The sequence below is a fragment of the Podarcis muralis genome, chromosome 9 (assembly GCF_964188315.1).
Source record: "Podarcis muralis chromosome 9, rPodMur119.hap1.1, whole genome shotgun sequence".
In the NCBI taxonomy this organism is placed as follows: Eukaryota; Metazoa; Chordata; class Lepidosauria; order Squamata; family Lacertidae; genus Podarcis; species Podarcis muralis.
Window position 1 is genome coordinate 37,090,743 of NC_135663.1, and position 18,020 is coordinate 37,108,762.

Below are 18,020 nucleotides of genomic sequence, written 5' to 3' on the forward strand. Positions count from 1 at the left end.
TTTTGGTGTTTTAATTCATGCTTAGGTTACTGGAGGCTGCCTGGTTGACATTGACACATGGCAGGGCCTTCTCAGTGATGGTTGCCCTTTTGTGGGAATGCCTCCCCCTCATCTGTCTCCTTCATTGTTGACTTTCAGGAGGAATTTAAAAACAATTCTGTTTACCCAGGAATTTAATGGGTAAACTGTTGCTAGCAACCCTAAAATTATAGACACAGGGAATGTGAGGGTTTTTAGAATATAACTGTTTGCGGAATGTTTTTAATGGTATTGCTATTGATGTGTTTGCTGCCCTGGGCTCCTCTGGTAGGAAGGACAGGTTATAAATTGAATAAATAAATATTATTATATGTAATATGCCTTGGGGCTATCAGTGAAGAACGGGCTTATAACTGAATAAATCAAAACAAAACATCAGGGTCATGAGGCATAAAGCTCTCACAATACCATTTCCCCAGTGTGTTTCTTTGTAGCCTCTTAAAAGAATACACCCTTTTCCACCCCAGCTGATGTCCTCAGATATCAGGACAAATGAACTTTATCTAAGGTGTGAGTGGGGGAAATTGTAGCTCTCCAGATTTTGCGGAACTATATCACTGGAACATTGGAAGCTGCCTTATAACAAGTTGGTCCATTGGTCCATCTAACTCAGTACTGTCCATGTTGACTGGCAGTGGCTCTCCGGGGTTTTGAAAGGGGGCATTCCAAGCCTTAGCTGAAGGTGCCAGGGTTTGAATCATGGACATTCTGCAAGGTTTACTACTCAGCTGCACCCTTCACTAATACCCACCAAACATACCACCAAAGGATGATGATCAACTCCCATATCTCTGAGGTTACATGTGAAGGGGTCAGACCCCTAGCTTACTTAGTGTGATTAAGTTATACACTGTGTGATAAGTTATTACATTTCCAGCTCCAATCTTTTCCTCCTAATTCACAGGCAGAGCTCTAGCAGGATATAACATGATTTTTGAAAGGCGAAACCTGCTGACAGATGGTTTACCTTTCTGCTCATCATTTCTACCTTATATCATATGAATCTGGTCTTAGTTTGTGTAGAATCTTTTAAAGTGAAGGTCGCATTCTTCTCCTATAGCTGAAATAAATAAATAAATAAATAAATAAATAAGTGCCAAGGAGAAGCTGAAGCTGTTTCGTCAACAGCACATGTGTAATTTCCCAGCTAAAACTCACATTTTTCCTACTTGGAAATAAATAAATTGCCATTAAACCAATATTGGCTATTATATTTAATTTGGAAAAGTGGCTATATGATCTGTGGGATCTGGTTGCCCATTTGTTTTTTATTTAAAATAGAAGTTGTTCAGACTGAAATAAAATTCAGAAGCTGAAATGCAGGGTGTTTTTTTTAATGATACTAACCAAAAGGCCTCAGTAAGAATAGAAGGAACACAATCCACCTTTAAAATAATTTCAATCAGCAGTAAGTTCTGGAAAAAGAGCCAGCAGGGGATAGTTGCCAAATTACTCCCACCAAGCCAGCCAATCAGGAGTTGGTGAAGGAATCCAGTTATGTATTTGTGCTTTCTGTCTGTGTTGCTGTATGTCTGGTCTCCTGGATTCATTTTATGTCACAGGGGTGGTGTGGTGCCACTGCTGATAATGCCAGAGTGGAAATATCACACAAGAAGGGACCACTATGTGGTTACATTGCAGGCCACAGTTCTGTAACCTTGGAAGTAGAACATACTTACATGGCAAGTGACCATATCATTGTCTCCTTTCCAGTAGCAGATGATGTGGTGGGGTGAGGTGCCTTCCTGACACCAAGAGGTTGCAGCTTACTTTGATGGGGACAGGGTGGTGGGTACACTGAAGTATTATCAGAATCGCTGTGTTGCCTTCACAAGTGCAGCCATGCAGTCCTATTTTCACCATCACTCTGCCCCATCCTGAAAGCTGCACAAATGCTAGACAGTGGGAGAGTGCACCTTTGGGGATAAAGTCGCACTGTTGGAGAGTCACAGTGCCTGCTGTGGCTGTAGAGACCAATACGGGTGAGACATGTTTTGTTGAAGCTGGGGTAGATGAAGGCATCTGTTTTGCAACTATAGCTGCACCATGGAGTTTCTTCTCTGTGCGCTCCTCCTAGTGGTCATTGCTCCTCTGGTCACTGCTGTGGATATACGACCTGGCTGGCTGTCTCCAGGAACTGCGCCTGTTTGCAAGGGTTTCCCATATGGTGGGGTTAATATTGCCAGCCTTCATGTCACGTTTGCATACAACTTTGTAACATAGAATTGGTCTGCCAACAGGTCTAGTGCCTGAAGCCAGCTCCTTGTAAAGCACATCCTTGAGGATCTTGTCATCTTCCATTCTATGTATGTGTTATTCACGTTATTCAAACCATATTTTGACATATGATTAAGTGTGCCAAGCCTCTCTGTGTTATGCAGCACACAATGCACAAATGACAATCAGAAAACTAAGTATATCTGTGCCACAGACCTCTTACAAGGTGTAAACATGTTGTCAGTTGAATCCTTGAGAGCCAGTGTGGTGTAGTGGTTAAGAGAGTTAGACTCGTAATCTGGTGAACCGGGTTTGCGTCTCCGCTCCTCCACATGCAGCTGCTGGGTGACCTTGGGCTAATCACACTTCTTTGAAGTCGCTCAGCCTCACTCACCTCACAGAGTGTTTGTTGTGGGGGAGGAAGGGAAAGGAGAATGTTAGCCGCTTTGAGATAGTGATAAAGCAGGATATCAAATCCAAACTCCTCCTCCTCTTCTTCTTCTTCTTCTTCTTCTTCTTCTTCTTCTTCTTCTTCTTCCTTATGATAGAAATTTCTACTGAACTTCTGCTTGAATTCTGTTCAATATTATGGACTTCATTTCCATAACCTGTGGTGTGAACTAGGCATGACAATGAATGTGGGATCCCTGCCCAAAAAGGCAAGCCAGGCTTCCCCTCTTTTGACAAGGATCGTATTGTGAGAAACATTTCTCCGGTATCCCACCCACAACCCCAGCATCAGCCAATGATGTGAACTGAAGAGAGACACATGGTTTGATTATGTTACCATAGTATGGAAGTATCCCAAGCTTAGGTATCCCAGGGTTGAATAACTCTGCTTTATTGTACGGATGTTCTCAACAGGAAGCAAGAACCAGGGCTCTTCCTGAGATAAAAGCAGCAGTTCTGAAAGCAAAGGGGGAGACCTTGACATAAAAGGAAGAAAGGCAAGGGCATGTTAGCTTCTCAAGAGGTATCCGGGAGCCACTGCAGGAGACAGAATATTGGACTTGATATGCCTTTGGCCTAATCCAGAGCTGCTTGTCAAGTTTTTTGTGATGTTTATGAGGAGCTGGCCTACATGATGTGACAAGGTTATAAAATAATATATAAAGTAGATAAATTCAGAAAAAGAGCACTATACTTCTGTGGGTGTTTTTCTTCTTCAAGTGAAGCACCAACATTCAGTGATCAAATTACTTCAGACATTTCATAGTTTTAGCATCAGGGAGGTCTGTTATGACAACACAGAGGTTTATCTAATCTAGGAAGATCAGGTCCCTGAATTTACTTTCTTAGGTATTTATAATGTGCTAGCCATCATAGTGCTAAGCACAGATGTGTTTGCTTTTCCTTGTATGGGCCTTTGTACTTGATATAATCATAGGGAAATGTTTCTTCTTGATGTACATGTTGTACACTTTGGTGGGCTTTCAGCTGGCATGTTTTCAGCTATGCCCCACAAAAATCACAATGGTGATGGTATGCTTTATGCTTCAACCATCTGAAGCAAGTAGCAATTGCTCTAAGCAATTCCCAAGTCCTGACAAAGCGAGGATACAGCTAGTATACTTCCATTGACATATATATTGTGCAAGAGATACAAGGGGCACTGAAGTCAACAATAATATCAAAATATGTGCAAATCATGGCAAATCTGGGGGGGGAAAGTGGAGGAGAACCTAGGAAAGGGATGAAAACCAAACCATGGTCATACTAAAGGTGGTCCAGATGGCCTATCATACCCCAGTGTGTGTCACACAGGAATTAGGTCAGGCATTTGTTCCATGTAGTTGTAATCACTTGGAGGGGCAGAATGGGGTTGTTCCACCATTGTGCCTTTCACATCCCTTTCCTCTCCCTTCCCAAACCATTCATTGAAGAGATCATCTAGAAAGGATATGGTCTCCTCCTGGCCAAGAATGCTCATCATGCAGTATTCCCAACCTTTTCCAGATGTCACCCCTCAAAAGAAGGCAAGATCTGGGCCTGGAAAAGGATGCAAGGGCAGAGTGCTGCCCCACCACCATGGAATTATAATTACACAGAGGGAATATCTGAAAAGAGCTATGATCTGCTTTTTGTATGTCAGTACTAGAAGGTGCAATCAACAAAATACTTTATACTACTGTAGTGCCAGATAGAAGAAATTCCTCCTGTTTATGAAATCTGACTTAACAAATGTTGTCCCATGTGGAAAGCTGATCATGTGTGTGCACTCCCCTTTCAGAACCTAGGACTTTTATCATATCACAAATCACATTTAGGTGGCCGGTGTGATTAAAATTAGAGGTTCTGAGTGATGAGCAGTGGTTAATGGTTCACCAACAGAGGAGCCCATTTCCAGTCAGTTTTAAGGCATTCCCTCACCCACTTGATCATTTTGACTAGCCTTAGTTAAGTCAGAAAAAGCTATGAACCACTGCCCTGAGGTAGTCACTCATAGGATGTGGTGAGTTTTAGAATCTGTCCCAAAGCATTGTCTGGAGGCACATGATGCAACTGTCTTGTCAAAGCAACATATTTCTGGGTGTGGGTAATGTCTGGATGGAAGACCATCTGGGGACCAACTGTCTGCAGCCTTGATTTCCATGGTGGAAGAAAGCTGGATGCAAGTGTGTTAAATATATAAAAATAAAAAATTGGCACATGAGCTACCTTTGGTGCTTTATACCATTGGTTTTCCATGTACCACTGCTAAACCTCAGGTCCTGTTTATGGACTTCCCATAGACATCTGGTTGGCCACCGTGAGAACTAGATGGCCTGATCCAACAAGGCTCTTATTATGTTCTCTTCATGGCACACAGTGGCATACACTTTCCATTCAACAGTGGAAGACAGAATGGAGTATCTCTTCCTTCAGCTTGTGTGGCATCCTTTGGCCTTTTGCTGCATTGGAGGAATGGAAAGCAAAGCAAAGCAGTTACATTAGCCAAATACTTTTTTAAGAAGTGTGATGGAGCTAGCCACTTCCATCCTGCTTCCCAAGTATAATATTTGAGCTTCAGCTGGGGCACTGCAGCTTACATCACTGCAACTCAAGCCAGTCTACAAGACCAGATTATTCCTTCCAAAGGATGAAGATTGTACTTCTAGGCCTGTGATGTGTACAGTGACAGGTGCTATTAGATTTTGTTAAATACTCCTTGCTACAAGGAAAATCAGTGACCTTGTTGTTAAAGGACAGCACTTAATTCTCTGAAATGCTTTTTCTTCTTTCTCCCCTGCTCATTGGTTGAGCACATGCCATGCATGTAAAAGTTCCCAGATCCATTCAGCCTGTGGCATCTCCACAACGGGCTGAGTCCTCTCTGAAACCCCAGAGAGCTGTTCCCAGACAGCATAGGTGCTGAGTTAAATGCATCAATAGTCTGACTCTGTATGAGGTGGCTTCCTGTATTCCTTCCTTCCTTTGGCAAATATTAGAATAATAATAATAATAATAATAATAATAATAATAATAATAATAATAATAATAATAATAATGGCATATACATGGTTTCCCTTTAGCAATTAGGATGTGAAATATGAAATATGATTTTTAACAGTGTGTGCATGTGAAGCATTTTTCAGGATACAGCCATAATCTTCTGAACTTCCCTGTCCAATTTCAGATAGTGTTTACCGGTAGGCACACAGACTAAACCTTGGACACTTTTAAAGGACTGGTAAGGAAAAAAATCTTCTAGATTTGTTCAAATTCAGAGAAATCTAATTTGATTAGCTTCTATGGTTCATTTTTTGCCCCTAAACTTTATCTGCAATATGCATTTGGAGAGACGGTTAGTGTTGCTACAATCATTCTTTAGCATCTGTTTTCTCATAAACTTAAGCTCTTTAAAGTGTGTGTAAACAAGCCTTAAACTTCAAATACAAGCCACCCAAGAGATTACACAAAATAATAAAAGATTGTTAACAAACTTACTATGGAACAGCACAAAATTATGACCAGTAGACAAACATATTCAAGGACCAGGTCAAATGTCTGGAAAAATGGGATAGGCAGACTTCTGCTTGCAGCATTAACCTTTTGTTACAAAGCAGTCCACTCATGCAACTTATTTTCATGGTGAATAAGTCCTCTCTCTCTCTCTCTCTCTATATATATATATATACACGGTATAGTGAATACTGTACATATGACAGACAAAACTCCTGGTATTTCAGATTCACTGTATGCCCCTTTCAGCTACTACACCATGCACAACCATATGTAAATATCAGTTCTTTTAAATAAAACGTCCTTCATGTGTGAATAATTTGGAAATATGCGCAGGAATACAGCTAAATGAATTTGCAATGCAGAGCCTAAACATTCAGTAATATCACCTGAATGGAGTAACATTTACAGTTATCTAAACTAAATTGTACTTCATACATTGCAACAATTCAAATTTTATTTATCCATGTATTGCATTTCTCATTTATTCATTAACTATGAAGAAACCTATAAACCTCCTTCTGATGTATTCATTTAGTCTTCTCTTTGTAAAAACAAAAACAAAAAAGGATGGCTATTCACAGAAAAGAGAAAGAATTATTTGATTAGCAACTAGGATCCATTGTGCATATAGCAAAGCTCTGGTTCCCATCAGATAAATAGTTTTTGAATTCCACAACCAACTCTGAAAACAGGTTCCATACTGCTTTCTTCAAAGAATTTACATTTCCAGTAAGCAGCCTGAGAAGCAGTTTAAAAGTGGTGAAGTCTCTGTTAAATAGTAATACTCCTTGAAGAGTGTAACAAAGCTGGACAGCTTGTGTTTCCCAGTATCTGAACTTTACTAAGTTCGTTGAATAAGTATTTGCTGCCCCACACCTGCCACTTACCTCTTCAGCCTCTCTTCTTGAGTGCTTTTCAGCCAACTGAGGCCATGTCTGTTACTGGACTTTGGCCTGTTATTTATTAAATCTATTTATAACTCCCACTTCACCAATTGGTTCCAGGGCAGGGTACCTACAATGTAAAAGTAACAATCAAGCTTAAGAGTAAAGCTTGTTGGTGCAAAAAATATATAAAAAGGACAATTCCTGGATGTGAAGATTCAAGTTTGGGGCATTAACTATTTCAGTACATGGTCAGCTGTGAATTTGCTGTGTGTCATGGGCTGATACTTGTATAAATCAACCCTAAGCTGCTTGTTAATATGGGGGAGGCGGTGTTCTTCCACTAGTCTTATCCACTAAATTGTTTTCCTTCTGAGGATATGTGCAGCAAAAAAAACCCATATTGCTCATAAGCTACTTCTGGAAGACTCAAGGAAAGAAATTGCTCTTGACAAAAATCATGTCCGATTCAGGAAATGTGTGGTTCAGCCACTTGGTAGCAATGACCATAATGTAATTAAACTTGGCATCCTCTCATGGGGATCATAACATAAACCAATAATTTCACAGGAAACTTCATTTTTTTAATAACACGGAAACCAGAAATAGCCTAAAGGGGAAAGTTAGGAAATTAAAATCTATATGATCAGAACAGAGGCTGCTTAAAGATACCCACTCAAGTATGAAAATTTCTGGAATGTGAATAAAATAAAAGGGTGTTACAGCAAGGTGGATGAGATTATTAAGACCGAACACATTGTATCTGGAAAACCATTTTAATTCATAATTAGGCTGTAAACTTACTGTAAAATGTAACAGCAATATCGTACTGTCATTGAACTAGCTTGCAATGTTGAAAGTAAAGTTAAATACTTGAGGATTTAAAAAAAGGGAAAGGGTCAAATAACTAACAATTGGTATAATGACTAGAGCACAGTCTTTATACATTATACAGTGGTACCTCGGGTTACAGACCCTTCAGGTTACATACGCTTACAGACTCCGCTAACCCAGAAATAGTACCTCGGGTTAAGAACTTTGCTTCAGGATGAGAACAGAAATCGTGCGGCGGCAGCACAAGGCCCCATTAGCTAAAGTGGTACCTCAGGTTAAGAACAGCTTCAGGTTAAGAATGGACCTCCAGAACGAATTAAGTTCTTAACCTGAGGTACCACTGTACATGCTGGAGCACAGCAAGCTGAGGTACATATTCACAACCAGTGGGATGTAGTTAGGGTTAAGAGCATAAGAATAGCCTACTGGATCAGGCCAATGGCCCATCTATCCCAGCAACCCGTTCTCACGGTGACCAACCAGATGCCAATGGGAAACCAGCAAACAGAACATGAGCAACTGGTATTCAGAAGCATTATTGCCTGTAGCTGTGGAGGTAGAGCATAACCATCATGTCTAGTAGCCATTGAAAGCCCTTTCCTCCATGAATTTGCCTAATCCTTTTTTTAAAGCAATCCAAGTTGACGGCCATCACTGCCTCCTGGGGCAGCAAGTTCCATAGTTTGACTATGCACTGCATGAAGAAGCATTTTATCTGTCCTGAATCTTATAACATTAAGGTTGTAAGGTGAAGCTACCAACATCAGTTTGACCAAACTGCGGGAGGCAGTGGAAGACAGGAGTGCCTGGCGTGCTCTGGTTCATGGAGTCACGAAGAGTCGGACACAACTAAACAACTAAACAACAAGAAAGTGAGAACTATCAATGGGCTTAGCCATAGGGCTAAGCCAAATAGTAGCAGTATTAATAGTAATAATAGCAGTAGTAGCAGTAATACTGAAAACCTCAAGAAATCTTCACTATGGTTGGATGCAGTCCATCAACACAGTCCATCAAATGAACATTTGGTTAATTTTTATGTCTAATTTTCTCATATTCTGAGTATGTAATAGTTTTGAGCGGTCATACAGTTTGCTTCAGGCATCAGACAATGCTGTTCTTTTATTATTTCATTTATTGGATTTGCCAAAGTGCCAATGCGACAGACGCCCAGAGAAGTTAACATGAAATGAAACAAATGTTACAACTGACCTTATTTAATTAATGGTGTTATAAAGTTCACTGACCTCTTTAAGAAGAAGAAAAAAACAGTGAAAAACACTGGTGCTTGTTTGAAGGAGACCAAGCCTCACAAGGCAAGGAATCCATGCTTGAGTTTACTGGAGTGGATTTCTCCCTCATCCCTAGTGAAGGCTTCCCAACTGTTATCAGATTTCAGCCATATAACAACAACAACAACAACAACAACAACAACAACAATAATAATTTATTATTTATACCCCGCCCATCTGGCTGAGTTTCCCCAGCCACTCTGGGCGGCTCCCAATCAGTGTTAAAAACAGTACAGCATTACATATTAAAAACTTCCCTGAACAGGGCTGCCTTAAGATGTCTTCTGAATATCAGGCAACCATATAACCATTCATTATGCCCATATACATATGACTTAATGAAAATCAGGACAGCATGTAGATAAATCATAAGGGACTGAAGAAAACCTTTGGTTTTTCTGGCCAATGGAATGGTTCAATATAATAAATAAAAACATTAAACAATATATGGGAGACGTTATTGCTTTTGTTTGTTACTGTGTTATGTATTTTTGTGTTTTTATATTGTAGACTGCCCTGTGACCCTCAAATGAATGGCAGTATGGAAATTTAATAAATAACATAAATAAATCGTTTGCTTTAATCATTAAGGCATACATTCGATTTTCTATAATCTGCATGTGCTGTTATATCTAAAGGTGCCCTTCTGCATGTGGAAAGTATGTTCCACTCATAGGTGCAGTGCTTCCCACTGTGTGAAACAAATTAAATGAATCTCAAAGGATATTCTTATGCTTGTGTAATCTCTTGCACCAGTGGAAATGTGAGTACTATTATGTTGTTGTTTAGTCGTTTAGTCGTGTCCGACTCTTCGTGACTCCATGGACCAGAGCACGCCAGGCACTCCTGTCTTCCACTGCCTCCCGCAGTTTGGTCAAACTCATGCTGGTAGCTTCGAGAACACTATCCAAGCATCTCGTTCTCTGTCGTGCCCTTCTCCTTGTGCCCTCCATCTTTCCCAACATCAGGGTCTTTTCCAGGGAGTCTTCTCTTCTCATGAGGTGGCCAAAGTACTGGAGTCTCAGCTTCAGGATCTGTCCTTCCAGTGAGCACTCAGGGCTGATTTCCTTAAGAATGGATAGGTTTGATCTTCTTGCAGTCCATGGGACTCTCAAGAGTACTATTATAGAACCTGCCAATTAGAGCACTGTGTAAACCTTTTGTCATATATTTGTGGAACTGCGCTAATTTTCTTTCCACTCGTCATTCTTTGGAGCCAGTTTAGTCGTGTCCCCCCCGCCGCCGCCGCCGCCGCCGCCGCCTTGGTTTATCAGTTTTAAGAACATAAGAAATGTGAAGGAGTATTTCTGCAGTTATAAACAGAGGATGTTATTATATTGCTTTTTAATGAATGCTTAGGCAGTTTCAGACATGGTCCCCTGGTTACAATTAAGTTAGTTGTTTATATATATATTACCTACTATTTTAAAAAGTAGCTATTGTTGTTTGTATTTATAGAAACTGTTATTCCCCTTCCTTTCCCCTTTATTAAAATTAAGTTATTTTTCAAGCTTAGTACTTTGTAACATGTTTCCCTTGTGGTCAAGCAAAATTGCTGTTCTTGTTAATCTTGTATTTATTTTCCCCAATTTGAACTATAAAATGGTGGCTTTGTTCTTGTATTTATTTTCCCCAATTTGAACTATAAAATGGTGGCTTTCTTGAGTCAAAATGACCTCTAAACATTTTTTTAGAAAAAAACAGAAAAAAAAACAATGGCATTATTAGTAAAGAGAATTTGCTGTCTCTGGATCTTCTTTGTAGCTGAAATTGAAGAAGGCTTCCTAGTCATCACATTCAGAAGCACCCAGGCAAATGTTGGTGCTGATATAAACTGGGGTTGCATTCTGCCTCAGATTTAAAAAACAACAACCATGAACCACAAGCAAATTTCTCATTCACAGGTATATTTTAATCATACTAATGAAACTTTTGAGAGCCTGTCCAGACACTCATTTTCTTCTGGGCAGACATCATGGATTCCCACAGATTATATTAGTTTTGTTCACATTGAATTGCCAGCATTCACCTCACACTGGCATTAAACTCTGAATGAAATCACATGAATGGACATTCCCTGGGGAACTGGGCATCATCCTACAAAGTTACTTGAAATGACCAAGATTTTCTGGAAACAGATGTTTATGAATGGACATCATAAATGTTGCATACTGATTTTTCAGTACAGATTCAACAGTTCTGCAAAAATCAGGCTCTTTGACTTTTCTCAAAAAACAATCATGACTTCTTCTCTATCAGATTCTAAAAAATAATTTTAAAAATTGTACGCCACAGCATACCTCCGATAAGCTTGGTTACATCAGTATTTTGTAGTTAGTCCCATAATTGTGATCAAGCATTGTGTATGGGAATTTTTTTGTTTAGAGATGATGAATTTCCTAGGAAATGAGCTTTATTCATATTATCTGGACTCTGTTTTCTTTATGTAGCTATGGATTACTTTAACACAGGATGGAGTCCTTAATTTGTAACACATGATTAAGTTTTTATAAATTGCTACATTGTATCTGTATCATTCCTGGTCTGGTGTGTGTACGTATGTTTTAACAAAGATGGCTTAACATAAGACAGATTTTTGTTAATGGAATCCATTCCACCCAGAAGGTGTTCTTTACAACAAACAGGAAACACTGCTATATATAACACAAGGTCTGAGCAATGGAAAGATACATTGATGATGTCACTTATTATAAATATTATTTGTACCTGCTAGTTTATTTCAGAGGAAATTAGGAGAGTGACATCATAATGGTGGCTGACTTTTATTAATGCTCGCTCTCCCTTGCTCTTATTCATTCCTAGATTGTAAATTGTTATAAAGGGAAGAAGCAGCCTTAAAAATTCTGTCCCTCTTATCTTTGTTGTGAAGATTGTTTATACAAAACATACAGTTGATAGCACTAGCTCTGTTATTCTTGCCATTAGCTTTCATGTAACTCAATTTTGATATACAGTTAAATGATTTGTCATGGAAAGCAGGATGTGATCTAAGCCAAGGGACAAACAAGATGTGCTGTTGGAGATGAATGAAGTCTCTTGACATTTAGGGGCTGAGGATTGGTGGGTTGTTGTTTTCTTACTGAATTACAACTTGGGAGGCAGCAAGTTGGAGTTCTGACAGCTTGCCCAAGCCCCTGCCCACCCCCATGGATCCAGCCTATGTGGTTCTGCCCTAGTTGTACTTCCAAGTCCTTTCTTCATAGCTGCATGTGTAAGAAATAGATATACAGAAGGGCAAACCATGGATATTGCTTTTGCTGGGCTGGTGCAACTAATTTCAGTTATTATTCTGTTTTCCCCCTCTCTCAACTTTACATTTAGGGTAGGCTGTAAATGAAGTAAAGATATCAATTCTCAGTTTTAAAAATTAGCATATAAGCAGACTGGCATTTCCTCAGCATTAACTAAAATTTGATCATTATGAACCATTTGCTTGTCCATTAAAAGATATGCATTTAATAGAGCTCTAGATTATATAATTTACTATTGGCCCAGTATTCTGTATTTTGTAAAGGGGGTCATAGGAATTGAACTTTATATGTTATTCTAGTAACGTATACCTTTTAAATTGTTGATATGAACATTGTATAAATAGAAATTTTTATAAATCTCTTTAAAATGTGTCTTTAAAAAAAAAGTATGACCTTTAAGTCACAACAATCTGTTACATAACTCGGCAAGGGAAGTCACATGGTCGTAACCTCATATTTCCTTAAATTTATGATTGTTTCTTGGTGGTCCAAAACACATTTTTAAAAGTTCCCTTTCATAGTAGTAATCTTACTAAATTGTTTAATGTTTAATGTTTGCTCTAATAAAGGTCAGCACAAGTTCTTATTTAGATTTACAATGGGAAATATAAAATCTCAGATACCAATGAAACCTCAAGCAATGAAGTCAGGGATTTCCAGTGTTATGTTTCATTCTAATGATGCGAAGATAATGCCTTTAGCTGCATGACCACTATATTAGCTACAGACCATAAAATAATCTTTATGGAAACAAGGAGTCAGAAACCACGTATTTCTTACTCCAGCCAAGCATTCTCATCATTAGTAATATTTGGTTGGTAAAATCTCCCAACCATTTCAGTATCTCCTTCCTTCCTTCCTTCCTGCCTGCCTGCCTGCCTGCCTGCCTGCCTGCCTGCATCAAAATATGAGGGTGTGTAACAACAAGAGAGCAATCATTGTGGCATGTTTTCCTGCTCTTGGATCATAGAAATATATAGAACAGCCTGACGCTAGGACCGGTGGTACCCAGAAAAAACACTTTGGGTTGTACAAAACATGATATGACACTTCTGCTGCAGGAAATTTTACAGGTGTTGCAGGCAGATGTAGTGTGGAGTAGATGAAGGCAGATGAAGGCATTTGGTTGTGCTGCTGCAGATGCACCAGGGTGTTTCTTCTCTCTGTGCTTGTTTCTCTTCTGCTCACTACTATGGATATACAAACTGTCTGTCTGTCTCCAGGCACTGAGGTCATCTGCAAGGGTGATGACCCCACACGGCAGGGTTGAGGCTGCCACAAATAGGTTTATTGAAAATATGGGTCGAGTGGATCCATATCAGTGGTAAATATGACCATATGATGGCTTTACAATGGCCAGGATGCAAAGTTCTGTATGCAATTTCCAAGCATGCGTCAGAGATTTTTCAGTTCTTTCCCCACCCATTTCTAACAACAGCTCCCTTTGCCCCTAAAACGCTCTCCCCAAATTAGGACAAGGAACCCTCTGGAGTAGCATCCCACAAAGCATGATCCACAAAAGTACATTGTGCATCCATCCAGGTTGCTCTTATCCCAGACTTGCAACTCAGCCTGCATTTTTCATGCTGCAGCAATGTGTGCCAAAAGACATGGCAGCTTCAACTTTTTATGGGCCATAGTGACTTCCAGCTTCATTCATTCATTCAATATAAGAGTGTTTATATACTGCCACCTCATATAATATCAGGGCAGTGTACATCAATTTAAAAGCATTAAATAAAAATTAAAAGCAGTACAAAACAATTCTTAAAATGACTAGCTACTCAAGAAAATTTCAAACAGCTACATAAGCCTATCTTCAAGGTTCACTTGAATGCCAAAAGCGATGTTGCCTGCTGAATCTCTGCTGGAAGTGTGTCTCACAGCATGGGACTGGCGACACTAAGTGGTCGATTTTTGGTTAAGTTCATTTGGCGTTCTTTAACATGGGGGATAACTATCAGTGCTCCTCCGGATGATCTCACTCGGTTATGTAAACAGTGGCTCCCTGGGTGAATCTCAGCACACTGAGCTTCTTCCACTTGATCACAACCACTTGAAAAGCAACTTTGCTGCAGAGTGTCAACAACCAATTCCTCTTGAATTTGTTGTGAAGAAGCATGCTTGATGTGGGCCCAAAAGGTCACATTCATAGAATAGATGCTTATCCATTGCATAGCAAATATACGTTGAATTTTGAGTTGGGAACATGATGTAGCAATTGCAGCTTAAATATTCTCAGCATAGCTATTTGAATTATGCATTGGCTGTTGAGAACACGCAGACTGCATTCATAGCAGGTGGCTATTTTCACTATAGAAAAGTTAAGCTACAAACATTCACCTGGGTATTGGCAGTAATTTTTTTCTATTTTTTCAAACAGTAGTGTTATGAAAAGCTAAAGTCAAAAGGTTCTTAAATGGTCAGTCGTGGCTAGCTTATTAAATAGCCATCATTATCCCATGTTGCTATAACATCATTAAACCAATGTTGCTAAAACTGGGCATCAATGCACTTTAATGCAAATTAGATCTTCAGACTATAGCAGCTCTTCATGACGCCATTCGGGGAAATTGGCAGGGCTGGAGATCACAAGGAATGAATGAAATGCATGTATTGTATAAGCATAATGTGCAAATATGAGTTCAAATGGAATACACGGCAGTGACCTCAGATATTAGGTTCAGGATAATCACAGTTCAGATAACGGGTGTTCCATTATACTTTGTGTAAGGATACTGAAATCAACATATCATGGCAACTTGGCAGCAGCTGCAGATTCTTTTTGTTTATGAACTTAGAAAGAGGATGGATGGTTTACCAAACCTTTCATCCTAGATGCTGCTAATTGAATGAGCACTTATGAGGCCATTGAAAGTGCAATGTAATTAACTGTTGCTGGGGTCCAAAGAACCATACTGGGAATGCAGTGGGGACTTTCTGAAAGCAGCTCTCCACATTACTAAAAAAACAAACAAACCAGCAACTCAAACCCAGTGGAAGTCCAACAATGGTCTCTGATGGTGGCCTCTAATTTAACATAAAGAGGGGGAAATCATAAGGGGAAACAAGGGGTTCCATGGCCCACTGGTACTTGCAAGAGGGCCTGCATGTTCCTAATGGGTTTTCTTGATCTTGACCCATGTCTTTGATTTCAATGGGAGTAGAAGGAGCTTAACTTTGCATTAACTTTGCATTTAAGTCCATTTTTGCACCCAGTTGCATATAACAGATTGGAGTTGGTTATGCCTAAAGTAGACCCACTGATATCAGTGGGATTTAAGTTATGTCTTTATAAACTTTAGCCCCATTGATTTCAGTGGGGATATTCTATGCATAGCCAAGTCTGGATCCAACCCAAAGTTGCAGAAACTCTGAAATGTATTGATATTGCTAAGTCAGCAATAATAACAGAATTTCACCTCAGAGGTCGCAATCTGACAGAGGATAAGGCATGTTTCAGCCCACTGATTTAAATGGGTCTAGTTGAGGCAAGAGTCTAGCTCCAATTCAAGAGTAAAGAACTGATGTAATTGTGCCATTCATGAAAATAATGTTTTCATGCTGTAGCTTTTCTTCTTGAAATCATTATAGAATTTCACAACCTGCAATCTATAAGTTAACCCATATTTATTTTAAAGGGCATAAAAATGCATTTCAAGTTATGCAGATTGTACAGTTTTGTTTGCCAGAATGAAAGCTTGCATTCTGGTCCTGTGTGCAAACAAGAAAAAGCACCCTGAAACAGAATAGTGTAAAAATATTAATATACAAAGTCTTCATGTCCTATTATAAATGTATTGGTATACAAGCACAGTCTCCACATACAGAAGTACATTGTATCATATTTTATCATGGATGATTTGTCATATTAAGGAACTCCATTTCAAAATTATTTTTTAAGTACAAGTAGCAAAGAAGAAGAAGAAAATGAACAACAATATATCAAGATCACTAAAGGAAAGAATAAGCTCACCGATAACAATCATTATGGTGCATGCCTATACATGCCTACTCAGAGGTAAACCCCATTGACTTCAGTGGAACTTACTCCTTGGTAAGAGAGTATAGGATTGCAGCCTTAAGTATATCATGCTGCAGGAATAACTAGAGTGAGGTGGCCTATGAATCACCTCATAAACAATAGCATATTTAACTTATGTGTGAACTATTCATTGTGTTCAGAAAATTCTTTTCTGATCATACCCCTTTCAGTGTATTTTTGAATCTCTGTTTGTATCAATACTTATTAATTAGAGATTTTCTGTACAAAAATACATTTATGCTAGTATGCTTGGAGGGTGCTCTTTTGCATTCTGCACTTCAGAGCTCTAAAAGATCCCCCTCCCTTTCCCTCCCACCCCTCCCTTTTTGGGGTTCGGTGTGTGTGTGTGTGTGTGTGTGTGTGTGTGTGTGTGTGTGTTTTGCTGCATTTTGTTGCTGGCATTTGTATTGTCACAGTACATGAAACTGATGCTAAACATATAACAGTACTAATATGTGTGGCATACATAAATAATGAAAGAAAGATGTTTGGGCATTTTCTATTTTTTGTTTTTTGAAATAATAAAATCCTTTGCGCTATGGTCCCCCGTACAGAATGATGCTTTCATGCAGTGAGAATGGAGGCTGCTTATTACCTACAGTATGCTAGCAATGATGAACAGACCACCATCGTTGTGACAAGTGATGTAGTTGCCTCCAGGGTAAAACAAAGGTTTACATATTACACAAGCAATTTAACTGTTTTCTAAACATATTGCCAAGACAGTGGGAGTTGGCACTGTGTTTCAGGGCTTGGATACTTGGATTTGAAGTGACTGCTGATTATAGACCTTTTTCCTAATTTGCATTCTGCTTATAACAAGCAACCTAGTAATCCAGGAAAGAATTCTCTGCAGCACTTAAACTTGTCTTCATGGCTTCCCAAAGATCTCTCCATAGAAAAGGAGTGAGGAGGCTTGTATACCAATAGCTACACAAAACAATTGTTCTCTTCCGACTCTCAAGGAGCAACAACCGCCGCGCCCCCCCCCCCCATTCCCCAAACCGGATGAAATGTTTTATAATCCTTTTTTGTGCCATAGTTAGAAAAGGAAGAAAGAAAAGAAGAAAGGAGGCAGGCAAAGATTGCTCACAAGAAAGAAAGAAACTTTTTTTAAGGGGGGGTCCCTCTTCAACACAATAAAGAACATAATTAACTTCACAATTCTTTGTTTTGCTTTTTTTCCCCATTTGACTGCAGGGTGGAGATGAAAGAGGGCTCTTAAGCCTTGCATTCCATCCCAATTACAAAAAAAATGGAAAGCTGTATGTGTCCTATACCACCAACCAAGAACGATGGGCCATTGGGCCACATGACCATATTCTTAGGGTTGTAGAATACACCGTGTCCAGGTACGAATTTTGTAAGCAGCTTCAGCAGCAAGTCCCCATATACAGTGTACTTCGGCTTAGTTGTGTCATATGTTGGGAATCTGTCAGTCCCCAAGCCCAGTTTTTCTGCTTTTGCATGCCTTGCTTTTAAACAGGTTGCC

The 18,020-nt window shown here is 39.4% G+C and overlaps 1 protein-coding gene across 1 annotated transcript in view; it reads left to right on the forward strand.

Moving 5' to 3' along the window:
* HHIP (hedgehog interacting protein) overlaps positions 1-18,020 on the forward strand; it is a 69,335-nt gene that overhangs the window by 29,995 nt on the left and 21,320 nt on the right. The window contains 1 exon segment of the mRNA XM_028743637.2: positions 17,729-17,880. Coding sequence (XP_028599470.2) covers positions 17,729-17,880 — 152 coding nt within the window.